At 44.3% G+C, this 22883-nt stretch overlaps 1 protein-coding gene across 1 annotated transcript in view; it reads right to left on the reverse strand.

The window, feature by feature from the left end:
- pkhd1 (PKHD1, fibrocystin/polyductin) overlaps positions 1-22883 on the reverse strand; it is a 301224-nt gene that overhangs the window by 29263 nt on the left and 249078 nt on the right. Inside the window, exons 60-61 of the mRNA XM_002933603.4 lie at positions 11794-12814; positions 1534-1663 (exon numbers count right to left, since the gene is read on the reverse strand). Of these exons, the coding sequence (XP_002933649.4) occupies positions 1534-1663; positions 11794-12814 (1151 nt within the window). The remainder of the gene's footprint in view (positions 1-1533; positions 1664-11793; positions 12815-22883) is intronic.

Here is a 22883-nt window from a genome sequence, read left to right on the forward strand (position 1 = left end):
AATAACTACAGATCTTAAGAGTCCTAACATGCTAGGATTTCAGAAAATACAATATGGACAAAAATATGTGCCTACCTGCCTACCAAACCTGCCTACCAAACATCCCCTTCCAAAGCCACCAAAGCTATTTATATGGTCTTCTCTTAAGGTGGCCACACACGTGGCGATCCGACGATGATTTGTGTGACCATCGGTCGTACGAATCATCGTCAGATCCGCCACACACCGTCAGGGCTGAAACAGCAGATAAGGAGGTAGAAACAATAGGCTTTCTACCTCCTTCTGCCGATTCAGCCCTGACGGCAGATTTTGGTTAGACACCTTCTATGGCGCCCGATCAAAATCTTTTAACCTGGCCGATCGGCTTCCTGCGATATCGGTCGACTCGCCGACTTGCCATACACGCACCGAATATCGTACGAAACAAGGAAGCACAGACTTGTCAAGAATGTCATTGTATGTTGTACTAGTGACATTAGCAATGAGGAGTGTGTCTTAAATAATTATTAATAAGTAGGGTGCCCTGAAGAACCAAGTCACTGATATTTGTACTGTACCCAATGGCACAATCCTTGGTTTTATCTTATCCAATGGCACTTAACGCAAGTTTAGAAGTTAGAAATAGGGGTTGGAAATAGGGGTTGCTACAGTAGATGAGGCACTTGCCCAGGGGGCAACGGTGGGGGCTGTTAGACGGGTACCTCTGCTGCCTAACCCTAGTCCAGGCTGTTTAGAGCAGAGGGAAGGGGGGTTGAGGTGGCCGGCCGGGTTGCCTAGGGCTTTCCTCAGGTTTTCATCAGAATACAAACTCTGGCGAGTTGTAACTACTTGGTGACTGATACAGCTACTGGTAACCATACACGAAGTAGACTATGCAGTTTGCGCTAAATAGAAATATTGTTAGTGGCCACTAGTAGTGATGAGCGAATTTTTTCACCAGGCATGGATTTGCAGCGAATTTCCGCATTTCACCATTGGCGAATTGTTTCACGAAACGTCCGTGAAAATTCACCGTGGAAAAATGAGTCAAACTGGGCGCGGTCACGCAAAAAAAAGGCGCGGGCACATCAAAATTGGGCGACAAAAAAAAATAGATGCGGGCGACAAAACAATAGATGCAGGCAACAAAAAAAATAGACGGGGGCAACAAAAAAAACATGTGACAAATGCGTTTTAAAAATTTTTCGCCAACAGATTCGCTCACTAGCCACTAGTAGTTTGTAAGCCATTTAAGCACTAAAGGGGCCTGACTTCTTAAACTGTATTATTTACATGTGTAAGTTACCCTTTAATCTACGCCTTGTCGTGTGTTGCCGAGCAGAATGTAGAAGGCTCCCAGCCGGCAATGGTTTAAAGTAATATATGGATCTCATTCTTGCACACATAATATACCTAGGCAGCCCAGAATAGCACTTACCCAACCATGGGCAGGTTTGGGGCATACTGGGGTGTGTCTAGGGTGATGGGGTGCAAATATGTTGGGGACCCATGGGAAAATTGCTTTAAAGTTAATGTATCAACACATTTCCGTACCTTTGCGTCCAAGAAAGTGACCTTTGGCTGCACCAGGAATGGTTTTCCCTCATAACCACGGCACGGCTGCTCCTGGATGTGAATGGTATGGGGGCGCACATATACGGCAACATCGCCCCCTGTTACACTGCTGCAAAGTAAAGGCAAGAATTAGCAGAAACCCCTGAGCAACTGTTAGCCAATGAGAGCCTTATGACCTAAGATGAATCTGTAGCCAATCAGACACCAGCAGTAGATTATCGTTTACAGGAAAGTATAAATATGGGGGCACATATCCCAATAAACGTAGTGGACTCAAGAATACAGAGGGGGGAAGGGTGATGTTGGTAATAATCATGCTTCCCAAAGAGTTTTGGGGTCCTATGTTGCAGTGGGGCTCAGTAACATCTTGTTATGGCTTTAACAGAAACAAAATAAACTGTATCCAATCAGGGCAGTAGAATATTAACCCCCCATATGTAATAAAAGGCGCTAAATTTGCCCAGGAGCAGTAACCAACAACAACCAATAAGGTGATTGCTTTTAAACAGGCAACCAGTAAATGCTTCCTGCTGATTGGTTGCTATGGGTTACTGTTCCTGGGGAAACTTGGCACCTTTTATTAAATAACCCCCCTAACAGTCCAAGATTAAGCTGTGGTGGGAGTATTAAAACATTTATAATACAGGTATGGGATCCCTTATCCGCAAACCCGATATCCAGAAAGCGCCGAATTACAGAAAGCCTGTCTCCCATAGACCCCATTTTAATCAAATAATTCAGATTTTGAAAATAGATTTCCTTTTTCTCTGTAATAATAAAACAGTACCTGTACTTGATCCCAACTAAGATATAATTACCCCTTATTGGGGCAGAACAGCCCTATTGGGTTTATTTCATGGTTAAATGATTCCCTTTTCTCTGTAATAATAAAACAGTACCTGTACTTGATCCCAACTAAGATATAATTACCCCTTATTGGGGGCAGAACAGCCCTATTGGGTTTATTTCATGGTTAAATGATTCCCTTTTCTCTGTAATAATAAAACAGTACCTGTACTTGATCCCAACTAAGATATAATTACCCCTTATTGGGGGCAGAACAGCCCTATTGGGTTTATTTAATGGTTAAATGATTCCCTTTTCTCTGTAATAATAAAACAGTACCTGTACTTGATCCCAACTAAGATATAATTACCCCTTATTGGGGGCAGAACAGCCCTATTGGGTTTATTTAATGGTTAAATGATTCCCTTTTCTCTGTAATAATAAAACAGTACCTGTACTTGATCCCAACTAAGATATAATTACCCCTTATTGGGGCAGAACAGCCCTATTGGGTTTATTTAATGGTTAAATGATTCCCTTTTCTCTGTAATAATAAAACAGTACCTGTACTTGATCCCAACTAAGATATAATTACCCCTTATTGGGGGCAGAACAGCCCTATTGGGTTTATTTAATGGTTAAATGATTCCCTTTTCTCTGTAATAATAAAACAGTACCTGTACTTGATCCCAACTAAGATATAATTACCCCTTATTGGGGCAGAACAGCCCTATTGGGTTTATTTCAATTTTGTTCTATTGCCCTTTTCAATCTTAATGGCCTACACAGCTGCTTATTTATAGAGACAGGAGTAGTTTTTCTCAATGATATACACAAATGTTACCAGTTTGGGATCTAAATATCTACAAAACCCATTATTTTTGTATATTATTGGCCATTTAGCAGAGCTGACTGCTGTAGGAACATCTCCATGATATGCAAGAAATGGCAAACATCCACCTTGGCTGATGTATAGATTCTATGGCACGTAACTGTAGCTTGCGTAGGTCCATGGCAACCTGGGCTATTACTGAATGACAATCGTTACTGCGCTTCTCCTCATTTCCAACCTATAATGCCTTATTGAATTAGAACGCCGAGCAAGCTGCAGTAGAATGTTCCTCTCAGGGCGGCAGACATCTGTAAGCACAGCACATTGTTCTTTCCACTTGAGAGCTCCATAAATGCAATTGACCACCTTGTAACCTTCCACCCTCCTCCAGTCATTGCTCTTTAATGCGCTCCCCCAGCAGGGGCTTCCAGACATCTCCCTAAACGCATGGGGAGAATGATTATTAGGCTACAACTACGCAACACCCTACTGTTTCTGATTCCTGCCGCGCACACTACGTGCCCTATTTAGGTGATCCTAATTTCCCTTGTAAAGAAGTGATTCCGAAGGCAGAAAATAAGAAACTAAGCAGGTTAATGCGGAGAGAGATATTAGGGACGGAAAAACAAGGGAAGACTTGGCCTTCACTCCTCTGAAATACACAAAGGATGAGGGGTGGGAAAACACCAAACCATATCAAACCAACATCATTTTCAGTGTTGGTCTACTAAAGGGGGGCTTGTTTTCTTGGTTTAATATAATACGTGGGACTCCCTCTTCATACTCTACTGAACAATGTGATTATTCCTTATCTGCATTGCTTCCTCCAACCAAGTGGCCATTAGAAACACAGAGCCCTAGTGTTTGTGTTGCCAGGGGGTTGGAAGGGTTGAGTGGGTCTTAGGAACAGTCAACGTGACCATGTTGTATGAGTTCCCAGACCCGATAGTATCCAAGGCTATTGTGATACTAATACCTACAGTTAGTACTAGTGGCTGTATATATAGTTTATGTATGTGAGTGTATAGATTGGTAAGTATAGGTTGTGGGTGCTGGGTTTACTTGGAAGGGTTGAACTTGATGGACTCTGGTCTTTTTTCAACCCTATGTAACTATATGATTGGCCAAGTTACCTAATAATAAGTTAGTTGTCCAGTTCAGTTATTGATAGGGGACTGCAAACTGAGTCTTCCCTCCCAGTATGGGAGTGTGAGTTCAGATCATGGTGCTACTGAGGGACAATAAATATGGACCAAAATGAGCCAAAATAATTGACAATTCTTTTGGGTTGATCGTTGCAACAATTCTGGTGGCATGAAAAAATCTGGGACAGATAACCAGAGTCAGCCGCAGCTATTCAGGTACTGGAAACCCCACTTTTGTTCCTCTTGATCCTGTATTAAGATAACACTACATTGGCCCATCTAATTAGTTAGTTATTGGACTAATCAGATAAGATTTTGATACCCATATGGAGCAGATGTGACATAACAGGCCCTGGTGGCCCTTCATGCACAGATGGACAGACAGTATGCCCAGAGCTCATCTGGCTATGGGTACCAATCCTTTTATGATATGGCCAAAACTAGTCCTAGGTAAGTACAGAGGCTCCTAGACCAATATGGTGCCAATTGGAGTAGCCATGATGGTGATAAGGAGGGTTGCAAGGTGGTCAGCGAGATGGGTAAGGGGTAGAGATTCAAGTAAGAGGGAAAGGAAGGGAGCAGTAGAGGTGGTTACCTGGTGGAGCATCCTCCATATACTGTATGTGGGTTGTTCTTTTGTTGCCTATGGTGGTGGTGGGGCGTAAGGCCTGGAGGTGGTTAAGTCTCCCACGAGTGTGGGTCACAGGAGTTTCTGTATTTAATCAAGCCCCCAGGAGGGAATCTAACTTCAGTTTTTAGTGAAGCTGTAGTCATTCAATCCTATACTATAGTGGCCATTTGTCAGGGGGTATTAAAGGGTGATCTACAGTAGATCTAGGGGTGGTAATTTGGGTGGTGGGGTTTTCATTTTGCCCCCACACAACCCGGACCCTTTAACAATGTATCCCTATAGCGTAAATGTATCTCCAAATAACTTCAGGAGCCATAATCATATGAATGAAGTAGAGTTGGCTTTGTGACAAGGTTTGAGAAAAATCTAAAATAAAACCTTCGCTCCCCCGTAGACCCCAGGGATGAATAACAAAACCATAGGATGGCACGAATCGGCACATACGAATGCCGGCGCAGAAGCACACATTGGGTAAATACTCCACTCGATGGAGGAGGAGGGAAGGGAAGGCATTTGGTGTCATTTTGATGGAATGAAATAACCCCAACTGACAGCTCTATGAGTATGAGCAGAACATTTTGAAACTATTAAATGCTCCCGATCCATAAGGAATCATTAGCCGAGCTCTCCGCGTTGCGTTTAAGGGCCTGCATCCGATATATTCCCCATCAATCCCGTCTGGCATTTGAAAAGTAATAAGAGATTTCTGCAAAAAAAAAGTTTCAAAGAATTTCATCTAAGTGCAAGTGAAAGTCTAATCAGAATGATGGAAACTCGCTCGGCGGTCGCTGATTCTATGATTTCCATAAGTAATTCCTACATCATCAGCGGCGGAGAAGCACTGGTAACGAGGCTCAGACTCAGGGCTGCAGAATAAATGAATCAGCGATGTACTTACCAGAACTCACCCAGGATAACAATAATAATAATAAGCACTTTTTATGGCTTGCATTCAGGGTTGGACTGGGCCGCGGGACACCGGGAAAAATCCCGGTGGGCCCCGGTGGCCCAGACCAGACCCTTGCGGTGCTCCCCCTGCCTGACCGCTCCTGCCCTGATGCATTAATTTTACGTGCTCGGGGGAGAACGTCGGGTGGGGGGGCCCTCTGAGGGGGGTTAGGGGGGTTAGGGGGGCCCCTCGGGGGGGGCTAAGGGCACGGGCATCTGCAGGGCCCCTGGGGCGGGATCCCCGGGGGGCCCTTCACTGCCCAATCCGACCCTGCTTGCATTGTAGGTGGATGAGGTGTCCCATTGGGTAACATTGGTGCATAGCAGCACTAGGGTCCTGGGCACTGGGCAGCTATCAGAATCCCTCTTCTTCCTTTGGGACAATGGAGTAGGAAAAGCGGGAGTACAGCAGTACCAGAAATGACTGTCAATATATTCAAAAGAGTCCCCATCTTAGCTAGACGTAGGTTTGTATCAGATCCACCAAATGCACCATGGGACGATGCCACCTAAAGGTGCCCATACACATCCACAGCCACTCACTTGGCGATGTCGCCAAGCGAGCAGATCTTCTCCCAATATCCTCACCTACGGGTGGGCGATATCGGGCCAATTCAGGCTATTTCAGTTGTTTGGCCCTGGGGCCAAACGATCGAATTATAACGACGGGTATAGGCAAAGTCAGTTCGGGGACCGCATCAACTAGGCAATGCGGTCCCTGATCCGACTAGATTTTTTAACCTGCCTTATCGATATCTGGCCAATTTCAGGCCAGATATGGGTCAGGCAGGCCTGTTGTTAGTGCCCCTAAATGGGCCGATAAGCTTCCGAGTGGGTCTTCGGGACCTTAAGAGATGACCTGTGCCATCAACTTTTGAGTAGATTCAAGAGAACCTTTTCTTCTGGAAGGTTATACGTTCCCATACGTGTGCTCCTTGAATGCACACCTATATATATCTATAATTTCTTTATATTTATTTATCCCATTGACACGAGAGCAAGATCTCTATGGGGCAGTAAGTATTGAGCATTTTTGCCCATGGGTGTTGGTGTGCAATGCACTTTTCAGCGGATAACCGCAGAGCTCTTGGAAGCGAGGCATCCCTGCCATAGATAGAAGGCAAGTATAGGGCATTCTACTATCTTATGCCCATTAAGCCCATTGGAACCCCCTAGCCTGCGATTCTGAAAGACGTGCCACCCCAGTTCACCACTTATGAACAGCGATGAGCGATTCACGGAAAAATTTGTGAAACTATTGAAAAATTCACAAAACAATGAACAATTGTAAAATGCGTTGATGTCAATGGGCGACTTTTTTACGTGCAACAAATTTTTACGCGTAACTTTTTAGTCATTGGGTGTTTGTTTTTTTGTGGCGGCTTTTTTGTCTAGGCAACTTTTTTGTCTTGGTGACTGTTTTGTCAATGGGTGTTTTTTCTCAGCAACTTTTTTTGTCACATTTTTCTTGGTGACTTTTTTGTCTTGGCGACTTTTCTGTCTTGGCAACTTTTCTGTCTTGGCAACGTTTTTGTCTTGAGGACTTTTTTGTCAATGGGCATTTTTTCTCACTCCAAATGCATTCAAGTCAATGGAGGTTTTTTTGTGGTGACTTTTCTGTCTTGGCGACTTTTTTGTCTTGGCAACTTTTCTTTCTTGAGGACTTTTTGTCAATGGGCGTTTTTTCTCACTCCAAATGCATTAAAGTCAATGGGCATTTTTTTTTTGTCACATTTGTCTTGGCCACTTTTTTGTCTCGATGACTTTTTTGTCTCGGCGACTTTTTTGCCTTGAGGACTGTTTTGTCAATGGGTGTGTTTTTTCACTCCAAATGCTTTAAAGTCAATGGACATTTTTTTGCAGCAACTTTTTTTGTCTCGGTCACATTTTTGTTGGCCACTTTTTTGTTTTGGTGATATTTTTATGCAGAATTTTGCAGTGAATCCTTGCTCATCACTACTTATAAACACAGCAGATTCTGATCCCTTGATGGATGGCAGATGTCCCAAACTGTTGGATCCAATCCCATGTACCTGGAGCACCTCAGTAACCATGGAGGCACCCACTGAATAAAAGCTTTATGTGTGGAATGTACTTGCAGCCGTAGCTACAGAGATGCACCTACTGCGCCCCACAGTTCTACAGCCACAGCCGCCAGTACCTTCTGATATACTCAAAGCACTTGCAGACACAGGAGAGTTCATAGACATGAAGGGAATGTGGTACAACCCTCCCACCCACCCAAAAAGAACTATTTAGCTCATCCCTATTAATAAAGTTTATGTATATATCACAGACACCTATAGATATATATATATATATAGCATCGACAGTCCAGTTTCTTGCCTAAAAAGCCCCCCTGGGGGTTAACGTTCCTCCCTGAATCCCCTCTCCGCTCATTTCCAACCTGGAAGCACAGGTGGAGCCGGGCTCTTTACGATTATGTTATAATAGCGCCATAAATCCGTTGCCTCCCAGTCCAATCTCTGTGGCCTTTGAGAGAAATCATCATTAAACGCTGCCGCTAACGACGCCATCCAAGTGAAATTGTTTAATCTGCCGGGGAGGGTGAAAGGTCGGCAAATGAATTTTTAATAATACATCAACGTGACACGCAATAGGGAAAACTGGAATAGACAAATGCTGAGGGAAAGGGCACGGTCGTCTCCTGGTAGGTCAATAGCGGCCAAGAGATTCGCTCATCCGCGTCCCCCTCCGCCGACGCGCCACTTTCCCATTTTATACCGACACCCAATTAATACTTAGCTCATTGCGGCTGAATTATGGCCGTTCCTCCCCTTATGCTGTAGCGAGAGTGATGGCCATATATCACTGGGCTACAAGAATCAACGTTAATTGATTAGAGCAATGATTGCGCACTTATACAACGTGAGCCTTATTGGGGTGAGATTAGATTCCTGTGTCTGTTTCCCTGGTTACGCCAGTCACCCAACATCATGTTAGACGGTTGCCGGGTCCTACAGCCAAACCCCAGTGGCGTCGTCAGGAGACTTTGCTAGGGCCTAAATATCATTACACACTGCTCTGATATTAAAGGAAAAGGGATTAACACCTTATTGCGAGTCACACGGATTTGTCATTCGGCGTCGTTATCCAATTTTCAGGTGCTAATGGGAATACGGCCCGGGGGCAAGCGCGTGGCCTATAGACAGACCAGAGAGAACAAAGGGAACATTACACGGCTTAAATAGCATCAAGCAATAGGCTGAGAGAAACAGGTAACCTGGGCTTGTAGCTTGATGTTCACAAACACGAACATTTAGCACAAATTGTGTAGGCGCCATGGGAGAGGCAATAGTGCTGGAAAGAAGAACAGACAAAGATTGGATTGGACAAACCTCTCCAATCCAAGGGAAATGTCTAGTGATGAGCAAATCTGTCCCGTTTCGCCATAAAATTCGCGTAACGACAAGAAAATTAGCGAAATGCATTTGTTGCGTGTCTTATTTTGTCACCCGCGTCTTATTTTGTCGCCAGTGTCTATTTTTTTTGTAGCCCACGTCTATTTTTTTGTCACCCGCGTCTATTTTTTTGTCGCCCACGTCTATTTTTTGTTGCCCAAGCTTCTTTTGCCACGACCGCGCCTTTTTGGCACGTCCGCACCCAATTTGATGCAACCGTGTCCTTTTTTTGACGCAACCAATTTGTCACGCGACAAAAAACATTCTGTGTGCCGCATTTTTCCGCTGTGAATTTTCACTGAAGTTTCGCGAAACAATTTGCCAATGCGGAAATTCGCTGCGAATCCATGCGTGGCGAAAAAATTCGCTCATCATTAGAAATGTCAAGTTGAGTAAATGGCACCTCCAGAAGACAATGCTTCTTGTGCCTAGACAACGTTTATTCTCAATATAATTACATACATACATATAGGTGGGAGCTGCCCTACTGGTTTCCTTGGATGGTGGGTAGAGGGTTTCCTTGGAGGGTAGAGCCTATTGAGTGTTCAAAACATTCCTTCTATATTTATTTGTATTTATACATAGGGGTGGGTGCTGCCATACCAGAATTTCCATTAAAGTAGAACTAATGGGAATCCTGCCAGGGGAGTGGTGGCAGTTAGTGATGAGCAAATTTTTTCTCCAGGCATGAATTTGCAGCGAATTTCCACATTTCGCCATTGGTGAATTGTTTCGCAAAACTCCTGTGAAAATTTTACCGCGGGAAAATTCGTTGCTCGGAATTTTTATTTGTTGTTTGTCAAATCGGGCGTGGTCGCATCAAATCAGACGTGGTCGCGCAAAAAATGGCGTGGCAAAAAAATAGACGCGGGCGACAAAAAAAATAGACACGGGTGACAAAAAAGATGCGGGCGACAAAAAAAATAGACACGGGGGACAAAAAAAAGACGTGGGTGACAAAAAAATTGTGCGACAAATGCGTTTCGTGAATTTTTTGCTGTTTCACAAATTTTATGGCGAAGTGAAACGGGACAGATTCGCTTATTACTAGAAATGTCAAGTCAAGTATATGGCACCTCCAGAAGACAATGTTTCTCAAGACAACATTTCTTCTCAATATAATCAATATAGGTGAGAGCTGCCCTACTGGTTTCCTTAGATCAGGGGTGGCCAAGACGTTGATCGCAGTCCATCAGTCAATTCCCTGTGGATTTCTGGGGGACCGCGTCTAAGCCTTGGGATGCGGAAGTGCGGTGCGTTTATTGGTTATGCGTATGTATGCTGTGTCGCGTACGTACACGGGGAGGAGTCAAAAGTAGATCGCCGGGGGAATAAGTCTGGGCACCCCTGCCTTAGATGGTATGAGGGTAGAGCCTATGGAGTCTTCAAAACATTCCTCCTATATTTATTGTTATTTATACATAGGGGTCGGTGCTGCCATATCAGAATTTCCATCAAAGTAGGACTAGTGGGACTCCTGCCAGGGTAATGGTGGCAGTAAGTAGCCCCAGATGGGCATGTTGGTTTAATTCGCAGGTTGCAAAAGGGGCAAGGCTTGTGGGACAATGGGCAGAGTGAGACTATTTGGGTGCAATGTAGCATTCTGGGGCAGATTCGGTTAGGCATACTTTGGGGCAGTGATCCCCAACCAGTTGATCGGGGGTAACATGTTGCTCCCCAAACCCTTGGATGTTGCTCCCAGTGGCCTCATAGAAGGCGCTCATTATTGAATTTCTGGTAAGGAGACAAGTATAATGCCAAAAAGAGACTTCTGTAGGCTGCCAGTCCACATAGGGGCTATTAAGTAGCCAATCACAGCCCTTATTTGCCCCCCCCAGGAACATTTCTCATGCTTGTGTTGCTCCCCAAAACTTTTTCCATTTAAATGTGGCTCACAGGTATAAAAGGTTGGGGATCCCTGCTTTGGGGGGACCTCATTCTAGTTTGTAGGGTCTGTGTAGGGGTAGAAACGAGGGGCCTGCCGACCGACATCTGGCCTGAAATCGGGCAGATCTCGATCTGGCAGGTTAGAAAATCTTGTCAGATCGGGGACCACATCGGCTCGTTGATGCAGTCCCCAAGACCAACTTTGCCTACAACCGTTGTTAACCCGTAGGTGGGGATATCGGGAGAAGATCAGCTCGCTTGGCGACATCGCCAAGCGAGCGGATCGGCCCGTGTATGGGGACCTTTACGATATTTTGTGCTACTCCATCAGTACAGTACATGTAGCTGGGTCTCTTTGTTTCCATTTCTTATCAAGGATTCCTACAATGATTCCTTCACACTTTTCAAGGAACATCATCATTTTCGTGGTGTAACCTGTGGCTGCTCCAAGAGATGCTTCAGTCAATCCTACTTCACCTAGAATTCTACTACCAGTAACCAGTGTAATACTAGTCTTAAGCAGGTTTCCAAACCTGAGGAACATTTTGGTTTTTACATATAGGTTGATAACAGCCTACACGCACTCACCTTTTGCTGTCTCCGTTCAAGTCCTGCATTGGATCAATGACCATTAATGACTCAATGTCCATAGGAAACATTTTCTCCATCTCTCCAGTCTGTAAAGCACTAATAACGCTGTCAGCTATATTAATAGGTTGGTAGTGTGGCGATAAAGGCCAATGGCTCGTACTAAATTGAGGGGAATCGGGAATGCTTATTATTTCCAATATGATCACATCCAGATTGGTTTCCTGGTTATTTCTCGCTTCCTTATAGGGGTGTCTGACATTACTTGCAAAGTCCCGTTTCACCCTGACCCTTGGTGAGCCATCTAAAGCCGCAGGGCAATGGAGGTTCCTTTTCGCCTGATTATTGGTTAAATCTCTTAATGTGAAGGAACTTCCTCTTAAAATCTGAAGTATTGAAACTTGAGATGGAGAAATGTTGAGATGTTTTGCCACTTGTGCCGGAAGTTGATGCTGGATATCCTTGCCAGTCCCCTCGGCCACTGATAAAGCCAAATAAATAGATTGGTTGGTCCAAATTTCTACAGGTTCTTCACCTTGAAGAATGACGTACAGTAGACTTTCTGTGAAACTGAAGAAGTTCGATCCGTGTTCTTTTTCAGCAAAATCAAGTTCAGCCTCAGGCAAAAATGATGGAATTCGTCTTCTGTTGGAAAAAACGAGGAAACTCTGAGGGGCGTTATAGAAAAATGCCAAAATAAGCTTGGTTGTTTCCTGACCTCCAATCAGCTGGAGTCTCATAGCTTTGGGAGTTGGTGCACTGAAGCATATTTTTGTGATTTTATTGGCTGGCAAGATAGAATAGAAGATTGATTGGTCTTCTGAGTGACAACACTGGTCAATGGAAATGTTGCCACTGACAAACATATCAATAAAGTCCTCTGTAAATGTGATAACAGGCGCGATGGGTTGTCTTCCATCTCCAATTCTCTCAAGGACCACGACAGTGAGGTCGGTTTGTTCACACATGTGTCCCTGTAGATCGGTGTTAGATCTGCATTGAGTTTCTCTCCTGTAGATGCCTAAAAACAAAGAGACACACCAATGAAACCAATAAAACCTATGAAACCAATGACACCAGATGCTTGATTGATAAACTGACAAAATGGATGATGAGGAAAACCCTAGAGATGTGAAATAAGGGACTGGGGGGTCTGAAAATAAACCACAAAGATCCTGTGTAGAGGCTCAATTTACTAATTTATAGTGATGAGCAAATTTTTTCAGCAGGAATGGATTTGCAGCGAATTTCCGCATGTCGCCACAGGCGAATTGTTTTGTGAAACTTTAGTGAAAATTTGCTGCAGAATTTTTTTGGGTCGCGTCAAATTGGGCATGGGTGACAAAAAAATAAACGCAGGCAACAAAAAAGTTTCGCAAATTCTTTTGATGCGTGACTATTCTTTTGGAAGTGTGGCGAATGTTTCCGCTGCAAATTTTTTCATCTGTTTCTGCGAAACGTGGATATTCGCCGCAAATCCATGCCTGCTGAAACATTTCGCCCATCACTACTCGCGACAATTCTTTTTGAAGCGGGCTTCAAATTATAGACGTGCAACAAATTTTTCCACAACGAATTTTCTCTGTAATAATAAAACAGTACCTGTACTTGATCCCAACTAAGATATAATTACCCCTTATTGGGGGCAGAACAGCCCTATTGGGTTTATTTCATGGTTAAATGATTCCCTTTTCTCTGTAATAATAAAACAGTACCTGTACTTGATCCCAACTAAGATATAATTACCCCTTATTGGGGCAGAACAGCCCTATTGGGTTTATTTCATGGTTAAATGATTCCCTTTTCTCTGTAATAATAAAACAGTACCTGTACTTGATCCCAACTAAGATATAATTACCCCTTATTGGGGCAGAACAGCCCTATTGGGTTTATTTCATGGTTAAATGATTCCCTTTTCTCTGTAATAATAAAACAGTACCTGTACTTGATCCCAACTAAGATATAATTACCCCTTATTGGGGGCAGAACAGCCCTATTGGGTTTATTTCATGGTTAAATGATTCCCTTTTCTCTGTAATAATAAAACAGTACCTGTACTTGATCCCAACTAAGATATAATTACCCCTTATTGGGGGCAGAACAGCCCTATTGGGTTTATTTCATGGTTAAATGATTCCCTTTTCTCTGTAATAATAAAACAGTACCTGTACTTGATCCCAACTAAGATATAATTACCCCTTATTGGGGCAGAACAGCCCTATTGGGTTTATTTAATGGTTAAATGATTCCCTTTTCTCTGTAATAATAAAACAGTACCTGTACTTGATCCCAACTAAGATATAATTAATCATTATTTGATGCAAAACAATCCTATTGGGTTTAATTAATGTTTAATTGATTTTTTAGTAGACTTAAGGTATGGAGATCCAAATTACAGAAAGACCCCTTATCCGGAATACCCTTGTTCCCGAGCATTCTGGATAACGGGTCCTATACCTGTATTACCAACCAACTTCTTTTTAGAGCTAAAATCAAATCTTTTACTGTGTTTAAAATTGCCCTATTTCTGATGCTTTATATGAAATAAAACACGACAGGGGACAGAATAAAGTTCACCGATGCTGATTTTTACTTTTTCTCGGAACCCCCCCCCCCCCCTCGGAATTCTTTGGACTGCCCGGACAGGTCACGTGTAGAAAGTCATCTTTGTTTCTCATCTGCAGTATATCGAGGTGATACTTAAAATCAAAAGAGTTAATGGAGTCTCTCAGTGAAAGCTTTTAATGGGAGAACAAAGCCTTGGGGTAGAAGAGCAGACAGAGAGACGAATGATGGAGAACATGAGAGGGAGGTGCAGGAGGAATACAGGATCATGTAACACAATCTGCACTGAGATGTCACAATCACTATGTCTTTATGCCTCATTTTATTCTACTGTATTCCCAACCCCGCGCTTCATATACGGCAGAGATATTAGACACACATGTTACTTGCGCAGAACCCATAAATATACATGAGGGAAGGGTTCCCCGCACACTGAATTGTTTCAAATTTGTTTGTGGTTAATCCAATGTGAATCTTTTGCTCAAGTAAAAAGCCTGTTAAAGACGGCAAGAATGGTTATTTTATTCTTAACCCACTGGGTCCCTGATCTGTACTGAGAGCAAACATGGAACCCCCATGGAGTCCATTACGGTGCAAGTCTACGTGCATTCCAGGTGTTATCTGACAAAGCCTCAATGTACTGACTGCCAGTCTATTCTATAGTGACTGCCTGGCAACACTGGCCTCTTTAACCTTTATTTAAAGAAAGGTCATCGATTGCCCTGATTGAACCATGAAGCTTGCAATTAAAAATTCACTCGTCTGCCTGTCATGGCTAATCTTCCCTTTCTGTAAAGTCATAAATAGACACAAGGAGGGAGAAAGTCTTGCAAAGGTTTCTACCTACTCTGCATTCCCTACAGAAATATATATTGATACTAGTGATGAGCGGATCTGTCCCATTTTGCTTCGCCATAAAATGCGGTGAAAATTTCACAAAACGCATCAGTCACGCAATTTTTTTTGTCGCTCGCATCTATTTTGTCGCCCGGATCTTTTTTTGTCACCCTCGTCTATTTTTTGTCGCCCACGCTTTTTTCTACACGCCCAATTTTGATGCGACCACGCCTTTTTTGACACGTTGGCGCCCCTTTTTGACAATACCGCGCCCAAATTGGCGTGCAACAAAAATAAATTTTCACGCAGAAAATTGTCACATAAGTTTCGCGGAACAATTTGCCAATGGTGAAATGCTGAAATCAGTGGCGTAGCGTGGGCTTTCGTCGCCTGGGGCAGACCGGAAATTTGCCGCCCCTCTATTTAGTTATTCTTAAAAAGTTCCCCCAATAGAAAGTGCCCCCATACACAGTGCCCCCATAAACAGTGCCCCCAATTGCCCCATACAAAGTGCCCCCAATAGGAAGTGCCCCCATACACAGTGCCCCAATTGCCCCATACACAGTGTCCCCATAGACAATACCCCCCAAAGACCTTGCCCCCCAATAGAAAGTGCCCTCATACACAGAGCCCCAATTGCCCCATACACAGTGCCCCCAATAGGAAGTGCCCCCATACACAATACCCCACAAAGACCTGGCCCCCCCCATGGAAAGTGCCCCAATTTCCCCATAGACAGTAGCCCCCACACAGTGCCCCCAATTTCCCCCAAAGTACATACCCCCAACAGACCATCGGCGGCGGCTCCTTCTCTCTTACAGGCAACAGGCGCTTCTATAAGGTTGCGCCTCGTCGCTGACGTGTGACGTCATACGCACGGGCGCAACCTTATAAAAGCGCCTGTTGCCTGTAAGAGAGAAGGAGCCGCCGCCGATGGTCTGTTGGGGGTACGTTAAATATCATGGCGATTGCCGCCGTCCCTTCTGATACGCCGCCCGGGGCCATGGCCCCCTCGGCACCCCCCTCGCTACGCCACTGGCTGAAATTCGCTGGGAATCCATGCCTGCCGAAAAAATTCGCTCATCACTAATTGATACAACTAGGCATAAATCTAGTCCTTTCTGCCTACCAACGGGCAATTAGTTTATGTGTAGGGCAGGGGGCAAATTGCAAAGAACTTAGATTGCTCCCATTTTTGCATTTTGCACCCTTCCCTGTGCATAAGCCTTTCTGACTTATATCATCTTAACAAAAACTGAGTATCTCCTATCTTTCATAAAGCTTAGAATTGTACAGAATTGTTTTGTTTGAGTCTAGCAAGGGCTATAGGCCTCTCTTCTCAGGGAAACCAAAAGCCCCAGGGTTTATTTTGTTAAACCGTGGTACAAATTGAAAGGTATGGTAACCTGAACCCCTAAGATTTATCTACCCTGAACCAAATGTTTTGCTAAAAAAACACTAGAGGGATTGCACCCTACGGGCCATAATATTGGGTGCTTTGGAGTTTTTAGTATATCAAAATTGGCCTTGTTGCCTGCTACAGTGTATTAATTGCCTACAAGTTACAACTTAATAATTGATTTAAAATTGCACTTCCAGGCAATTACCATATCAGGTAATGGGTTTGATTTTGGGCAATTTGTGAGTGCAACTTAAGTGACTTATTACCGAGGAGGTAGAACTCAGTCTCCCCATGTGCTATTGCCGTAAGCAGTGTTGGACTGAGATGCCAGGGCCCCACCAGAAAACCTTGGCCCATAGGCCCACTCTCTAAACTATTATCCCCCCTCTCGCCCTCTATTATCCAAGTCTCTTTTCTCTATCATTCCATCTCTGTTTCCCATACAGAAATAGGGAATGACCATGCAATTGGCCAAATGATTAGAAGCAACAGGTCCCACTGACACCTGGGCCCCGGGAGGTTTCCTGGTATCCTGCTGGGCCAGTCCGACACTATCTGTAAGAGGTACCAGAGAATCAATTTGTTATGGCTGTGCCAGTATTATACTGGTCTGGGAGAAGTTTCATATCACTGCCTTAAATGATATAAGTAAATTATGTATAGATGTTTATAGATTTCTTTTGCTTGAGTAAAGAGCTAAAATAGTAAAGCATACAAAGCCATACAAATAGATAAAATAGTAGTCAGTGTCAAGTGCCAAGAAGTGATTGCCTTGTTATTGACTTAGGGTTGGTGGGATGAATACCTGTCTGTAAAGGTGCCCATACACGGTAAGATCCACTTACTTAGTGAGGTCGCCAAGGGAGCAGACCTTATCCCCATATCCCCACCTATGGGTGGACGATATCGGACAAGCAAACAGATCTTCTCCCGATATCCCCACCTATGGGTGGACAATATTGGGCAAGTGAGCAGATCTTCACCCGATATCGCCACCTATGGGTGGACGATATTGGGCAAGTGAGCAGATCTTCACCCGATATTCCCACCTATGGGTGGACAATATTGGGCAAGCGAGCAGATCTTCTCCCGATATCCCCACCTATGGGTGAATGATATTGGGCAAGCGAGCAGATCTTCTCCCAATATCCCCACCTATTGGTAGACGATATTGATCAAGCAAGCAGATCTTCTCCCAATATCCCCACCTAAGGGTGGATGATATTGGGCAAGCGAGCAGATCTTCTTCCGATATCCCTACCTAAGGGTGGACGATATTGGGCAAGCGAGCAGATCTTCTTCCGATATCCCTACCTAAGGGTGGATGATATTGGGCAAGCAAGCAGATCTTCTCCCGATATCCCCACCTATGGGTGGATGATATTGATCAAACAAGCAGATCTTCTCCCGATATCTCCACCTATGGGTGGACGATATTGGGCAAGCGAGCAGATCTTCTCCCGATATCCCCACCTATGGGGGGACGATATTGGTCAAGCGAGCAGACCTTCTCCCGATAGCCCCACCTATAGGTGGACGATATTTGGATTGATATTTGGTGGATTGAATTAAAATGGTGGGTATAGGCGCTGTCGGTTTGGGGACTGCTTCAACGAGCCAATGCAGTCCTTGATCTGATGGAAAAATCAAACCTGCCCAATGGAGATCTATCTGATTTCAGGCCAGATGTTGGTGGGACAGACCCGTCGTTTGTGCCCATACGTGGGCAGATAAGGACCAATATCAGCAGTTAGAATCATCCTGTGTATGGCCACCTTTAGACCAGTTCCATGAGGTCCATTCATTTAATGGGAAGGGGTGATCAAGAGAAGATGTAAATCTTCTGGATAATAATTCAGTACCAGCCAGATGTTTAGAGAAATGCCCTCAGACAAATAATCTGTTATATCCCTATAATAGCTGCCGCTCCATGTCTATGACAATTCCGGCCATTATTCCCCGAAAGAGTTAAGACGTTGTTAGCAACAACTAATTCCCTCTCCAAGACGTGTTTCTGCCTATCACAATTTTCCGCGGCCTGTGATTTTGATCACATTTAAATGAAACCCACACTGGCCTCAGTAATCATAATGTCATTTACAATTTCCCACAAAACACATTTATTCAGTTAGTAGCACATTGAGAAAAAAAGAACTCCATATGAACTCTCGGCTAAGGGCTTAATCTGATTATTTCCTCATGAAGCTCCACGTAGGGGTGCATGTAAGGGGGCCGAGAGACAAAGGGGGGAAAGAGCCGGGGCCAGATCACAGCTGACTCTCATAATCGATGTGAATAGATAGCGCGACTCAGGACATTACGGGCTGCACTAAATCTGCCTCGGGGCTTTTCTTTAAGAGACCGTCCAGGCTGGGAAGGACCTAATGAATTCTGAGTGACCGCTGAATGGCGAGCAGACATATGTTGTTTTCTGTGAGGATTAACACAAACAATGGCAGGTTCTGTTTTACGTTAGGGTAGAGGGGAGTCTTCTTCTCTCCCTATGGTGTAGGGTGGAAATGGGCAGAAACTCATTGTTTATTGCACCTTTATAGAATCTGAGTTAGGGAATGTGCTCATCATTAGCGATGGGCAAATTTTTTCGAGGTCGTAAAAAAGGCCACGTTCGCATCAAATTGGGCGCAGTTGTGTAAAAATACGCGGGCGACAAAAAAAATTAGACACGGGCGACAAAAAAATCGTGCGACAAGTGCGTTTTGTGAATTTTTCGCCATTTCGCAAAATTTCTTGCTGTTTCGCATTCCCTCATCACTAGTGATGGGTAGTTTTGAGTGAATTTTTTTTTGCCAGGCATGGATTCGCAGCGAATTTCCGCATTTCGGCATTGGCAAATTGTTTTGTGAAACTTCTGTGAACATTTGGCGCGGGAAAATTTGTCACGTGGAATTTTCTTGTCGCACGTCAAAGTAGGCGTCAAAAAAGGTGTGGTCAAGTCAAAAAAAGCGTGGTCGTGTAAGAAAAGGCACAGTCATGTCAAATTTGCGCGTGCTTGCGTCAAATAGCACGGGCGACAAAAAATAGACGTGATTGCGTCAAAAAAGACGTGGTCGCATTAAAAAAAAACGTGCAACAAAATAGATGGGGGCGGGCAAAAAAATACGGTCGCGTAAAAAAATCGTGGTCGTGTACGAAAAAAGCGGTTGCGTCAAAATTGCGTGCAGTCTCGTCAAATAGCGCGGACGACAAAAAAATAGATGCGAGCGACAAAAAAATAGATGCAGGCGACAAAAAAAAACCACGGGTGACAAAAAGATCATGCAACAAATTTGTTTTGCACATTTTTTGCCTTTTCGTGAATTTTATTCCTGTTTCACAAATTTTTTGGTGAAGCGAAATGGGACAGATTTCCTCATCACTAGTGATGGGTGAAATAATTCCGCAGGCATGGATTGATGGTGAATTTTCTCGTTTCGCCATTAGCAGATATTTTTGAGAAACGGCGCAAAAATTTGTGGCGGAAACTTCACCACACGGACAAAAAATTTGTCGCCCGTGTAAAAAAAAAACGTCACGTGCGTAAAAATAAGAACTCTTTTTGGCAAAGCGAAACGTGACAGATTTCTTGATAAATATTAAAAAAAATGAGTTTAAACCAACTTGAAAGTAAAAAATAGTTGAATTTGAGATTATTTTTTGCTTTGAAAAATTCGGCATGCGTCAAAAAGAGTCCCAGTCGCACCAAAATAGGCAGGGTCGAGTCAAAAAAAGACAAGGGTGACAAAAAAGTTGAGTGACAATCGCATATGTTTTACAGTTTTGCAAATTTTCCTGGGACAGATTTGCTCATCACTCATTATTGCTATTTGTGGCAAGAACTTGAACCTAAATTTTAATATACTGTACCTGCCCCTAAAGGTGCCCATACACCTTCAGATCCGCCCTGGGGCCAAACAATTAAATTGTAACAACGGGTATAGGCAAAGTCGGTTCGGGGACCGCATCAACGAGCCAATGCGGTCCCCGATCCGAGTACATTTTTTAACCTGCCCGATCGATTTCAGGCCAGATGTCGGTCGGGCAGGCCAGTCGGTAGTGCCCATACACGGGCCGATAAGCTGCAGAATCGGTCTAAGGGACCCATATCGGCAGATAGAATCGGCCCGTGTATGGCAGCCTTAAGAGTAGGTTCGCTCCTTTGTGGCAAGAACTTGAACCTAAATTTTAATATACCTGCCCCTAAAGGTGGCCATACACCTTCAGATCCGCCCGCTTGGCGACATCGCCAAACGAGCAGATTTTCTACCGATATCCCCCACCTACGGGTGGGCGATATAGGGTGAATCGAGGCTAACTTGGTCGTTTGGCCCTGGGGCCAAATGATCGAATTATAACGACGGGTATAGGCAAAGTCGTTTCAGGGACTGCATCAACGAGCCAATGAGGTCCCCGATCCAACTAAATTTTCTAACCTGCCCGATCAAGATCTGCCCGATTTCAGGCCAGATATCGGTCGGGCAGGCCTATCGTTAGTGCCCATACAAGGGCCGATTAGCTGCCGAATCAGTCTAAGGGGCCCATATCGGCAGCTAGAATCGTCCCGTGTATGGCCACCTTAAGAGTAGGCAAATAGAAAGTTATATCTACTGGACTTTCCTTCTTTCACTGAAAGGGACCATCGAAGGGTCCACAGCCAGGCTGTAGCCTCTCTCCTATCTGCCTCTATGGGCCAAAAGGAGGAATTAACTCAACACATGAAGGCTGTAGTTTGGATTGACTGACAGTTGGGCAGTAGGAATACAAGATGTTCTGTCAAAACTGCCAATCTCTACTCGGGTTAGACAATAAACACAAAGCCTGTCTTTATACGGCCACTTTCATACATAAAACCAACAACATTCATAGAAATATATTTACAGTAAGTGGAAAATCAATGCTCCAAGTACTTCAGCAATATTTTCCTAGGGAAGTAACTGGCGGCACTAATTTGGGTTAATTGGATACTCTTCCGCGGATTTCCCCAGATTATCGAAACCTTTCTACCATTTAGTGATGTGGTTCCGCCCCCTTTGCAAACCCGGGAAAATCTTTCATCGCCGTGGTGATGGATATTTTCATTTAAAACCGCAAACGTGACTTTTAGTGCTGTGAAAAGTCTCACTGACAAGGATGTGGAACGTGTTTCGTTAGAATGGGCTTCAGAGAAATAGGAGAAATTGGTTTATGTATACATCTTGATGGGACTGGGTTGGATTAATCAAGGACCCAACAAAACCCTACAGAATCAGTTTAGGACCCCCTGGGAGAGCCTTAATCACCCCATTGTAAGGCTTTCTATTCTAAATATGAATGCAGCTCTGTAAATAGTGTTTATATTAGGGGCATTACTTGTTATTTCTTACTTACACTGAGAAACCCCAAGTGTAAAGGTGCCCATACACGTTAAGATTCGCTCACTTGGCGAGATCGCCAAGCGAGTGTATCGTCACCTGATATCCCCACCTACGGGTGGGCGATATTGGGGAGCATGTAGGCTAATTTGATCGTTTGGCCCTGGGGCCAAACGATCAAATTATATTGGCGGCAATGGGGCAGTCGGTTTGGGGACCGCATCAATGAGCCGGTGTGGTCCCCGATCTGGCTAAATTTTTAAACCTGGCCGATCGATATCTGGACGATATCAGGCCAGATATTGGTCGAGTAGGCCAGTCGTTTCTGCCCCTACACGGGCCAATACGCTGCCGAATCGGTCTAAGGGACCGATATCGGTAGCTACAATTGGCCCGTGTATGGGGACCATAAGACTTCTGGAAGGTGGGACCCTGGAGGTGGGATGCTCTATTGACCCAAGTATCAGGTGGTACACTCTAGGGGATTAAATGCAGGGTTATACCATGGTTAGGACTCTTTAGCCTTAACCCCTTGGAGAAGAGTGGATATTCTGCAGGCAAATCGCTCAGTAAGAAGAAGAAGCTTTTGAGGTAGGAGATCACCTCAACAAGGAGGGGCCTACTGAATGAGGACTAAATAGTTTGAAACTAACCCTAGGTGTTTGGTAGCTAGTATAAGCAGTGCTGTACTCAGCTTGAAGCAACGTGGAGTTCTAAAACAACCCCCACCCCCCCGCCAGAGCTGGGGCTCCAGGGGAAAAACCCAGGGTAGTGATGTTCCCAACAATCTGTATGAAGGATCTGGTCCTTCTGGGAAGAACTATGAAGTGCACGTGGCTCAGCAGTGTAACCCTTTCCTTAAACTACTAAGGCTCAGCTGAAAGAGCCATATGTTACATGTGATCTGTGTAATGTTCTGGATTAACAGGGAACCTAGA

The sequence above is a fragment of the Xenopus tropicalis genome, chromosome 5 (assembly GCF_000004195.4).
Source record: "Xenopus tropicalis strain Nigerian chromosome 5, UCB_Xtro_10.0, whole genome shotgun sequence".
NCBI classification, from domain to species: domain Eukaryota; kingdom Metazoa; phylum Chordata; class Amphibia; order Anura; family Pipidae; genus Xenopus; species Xenopus tropicalis.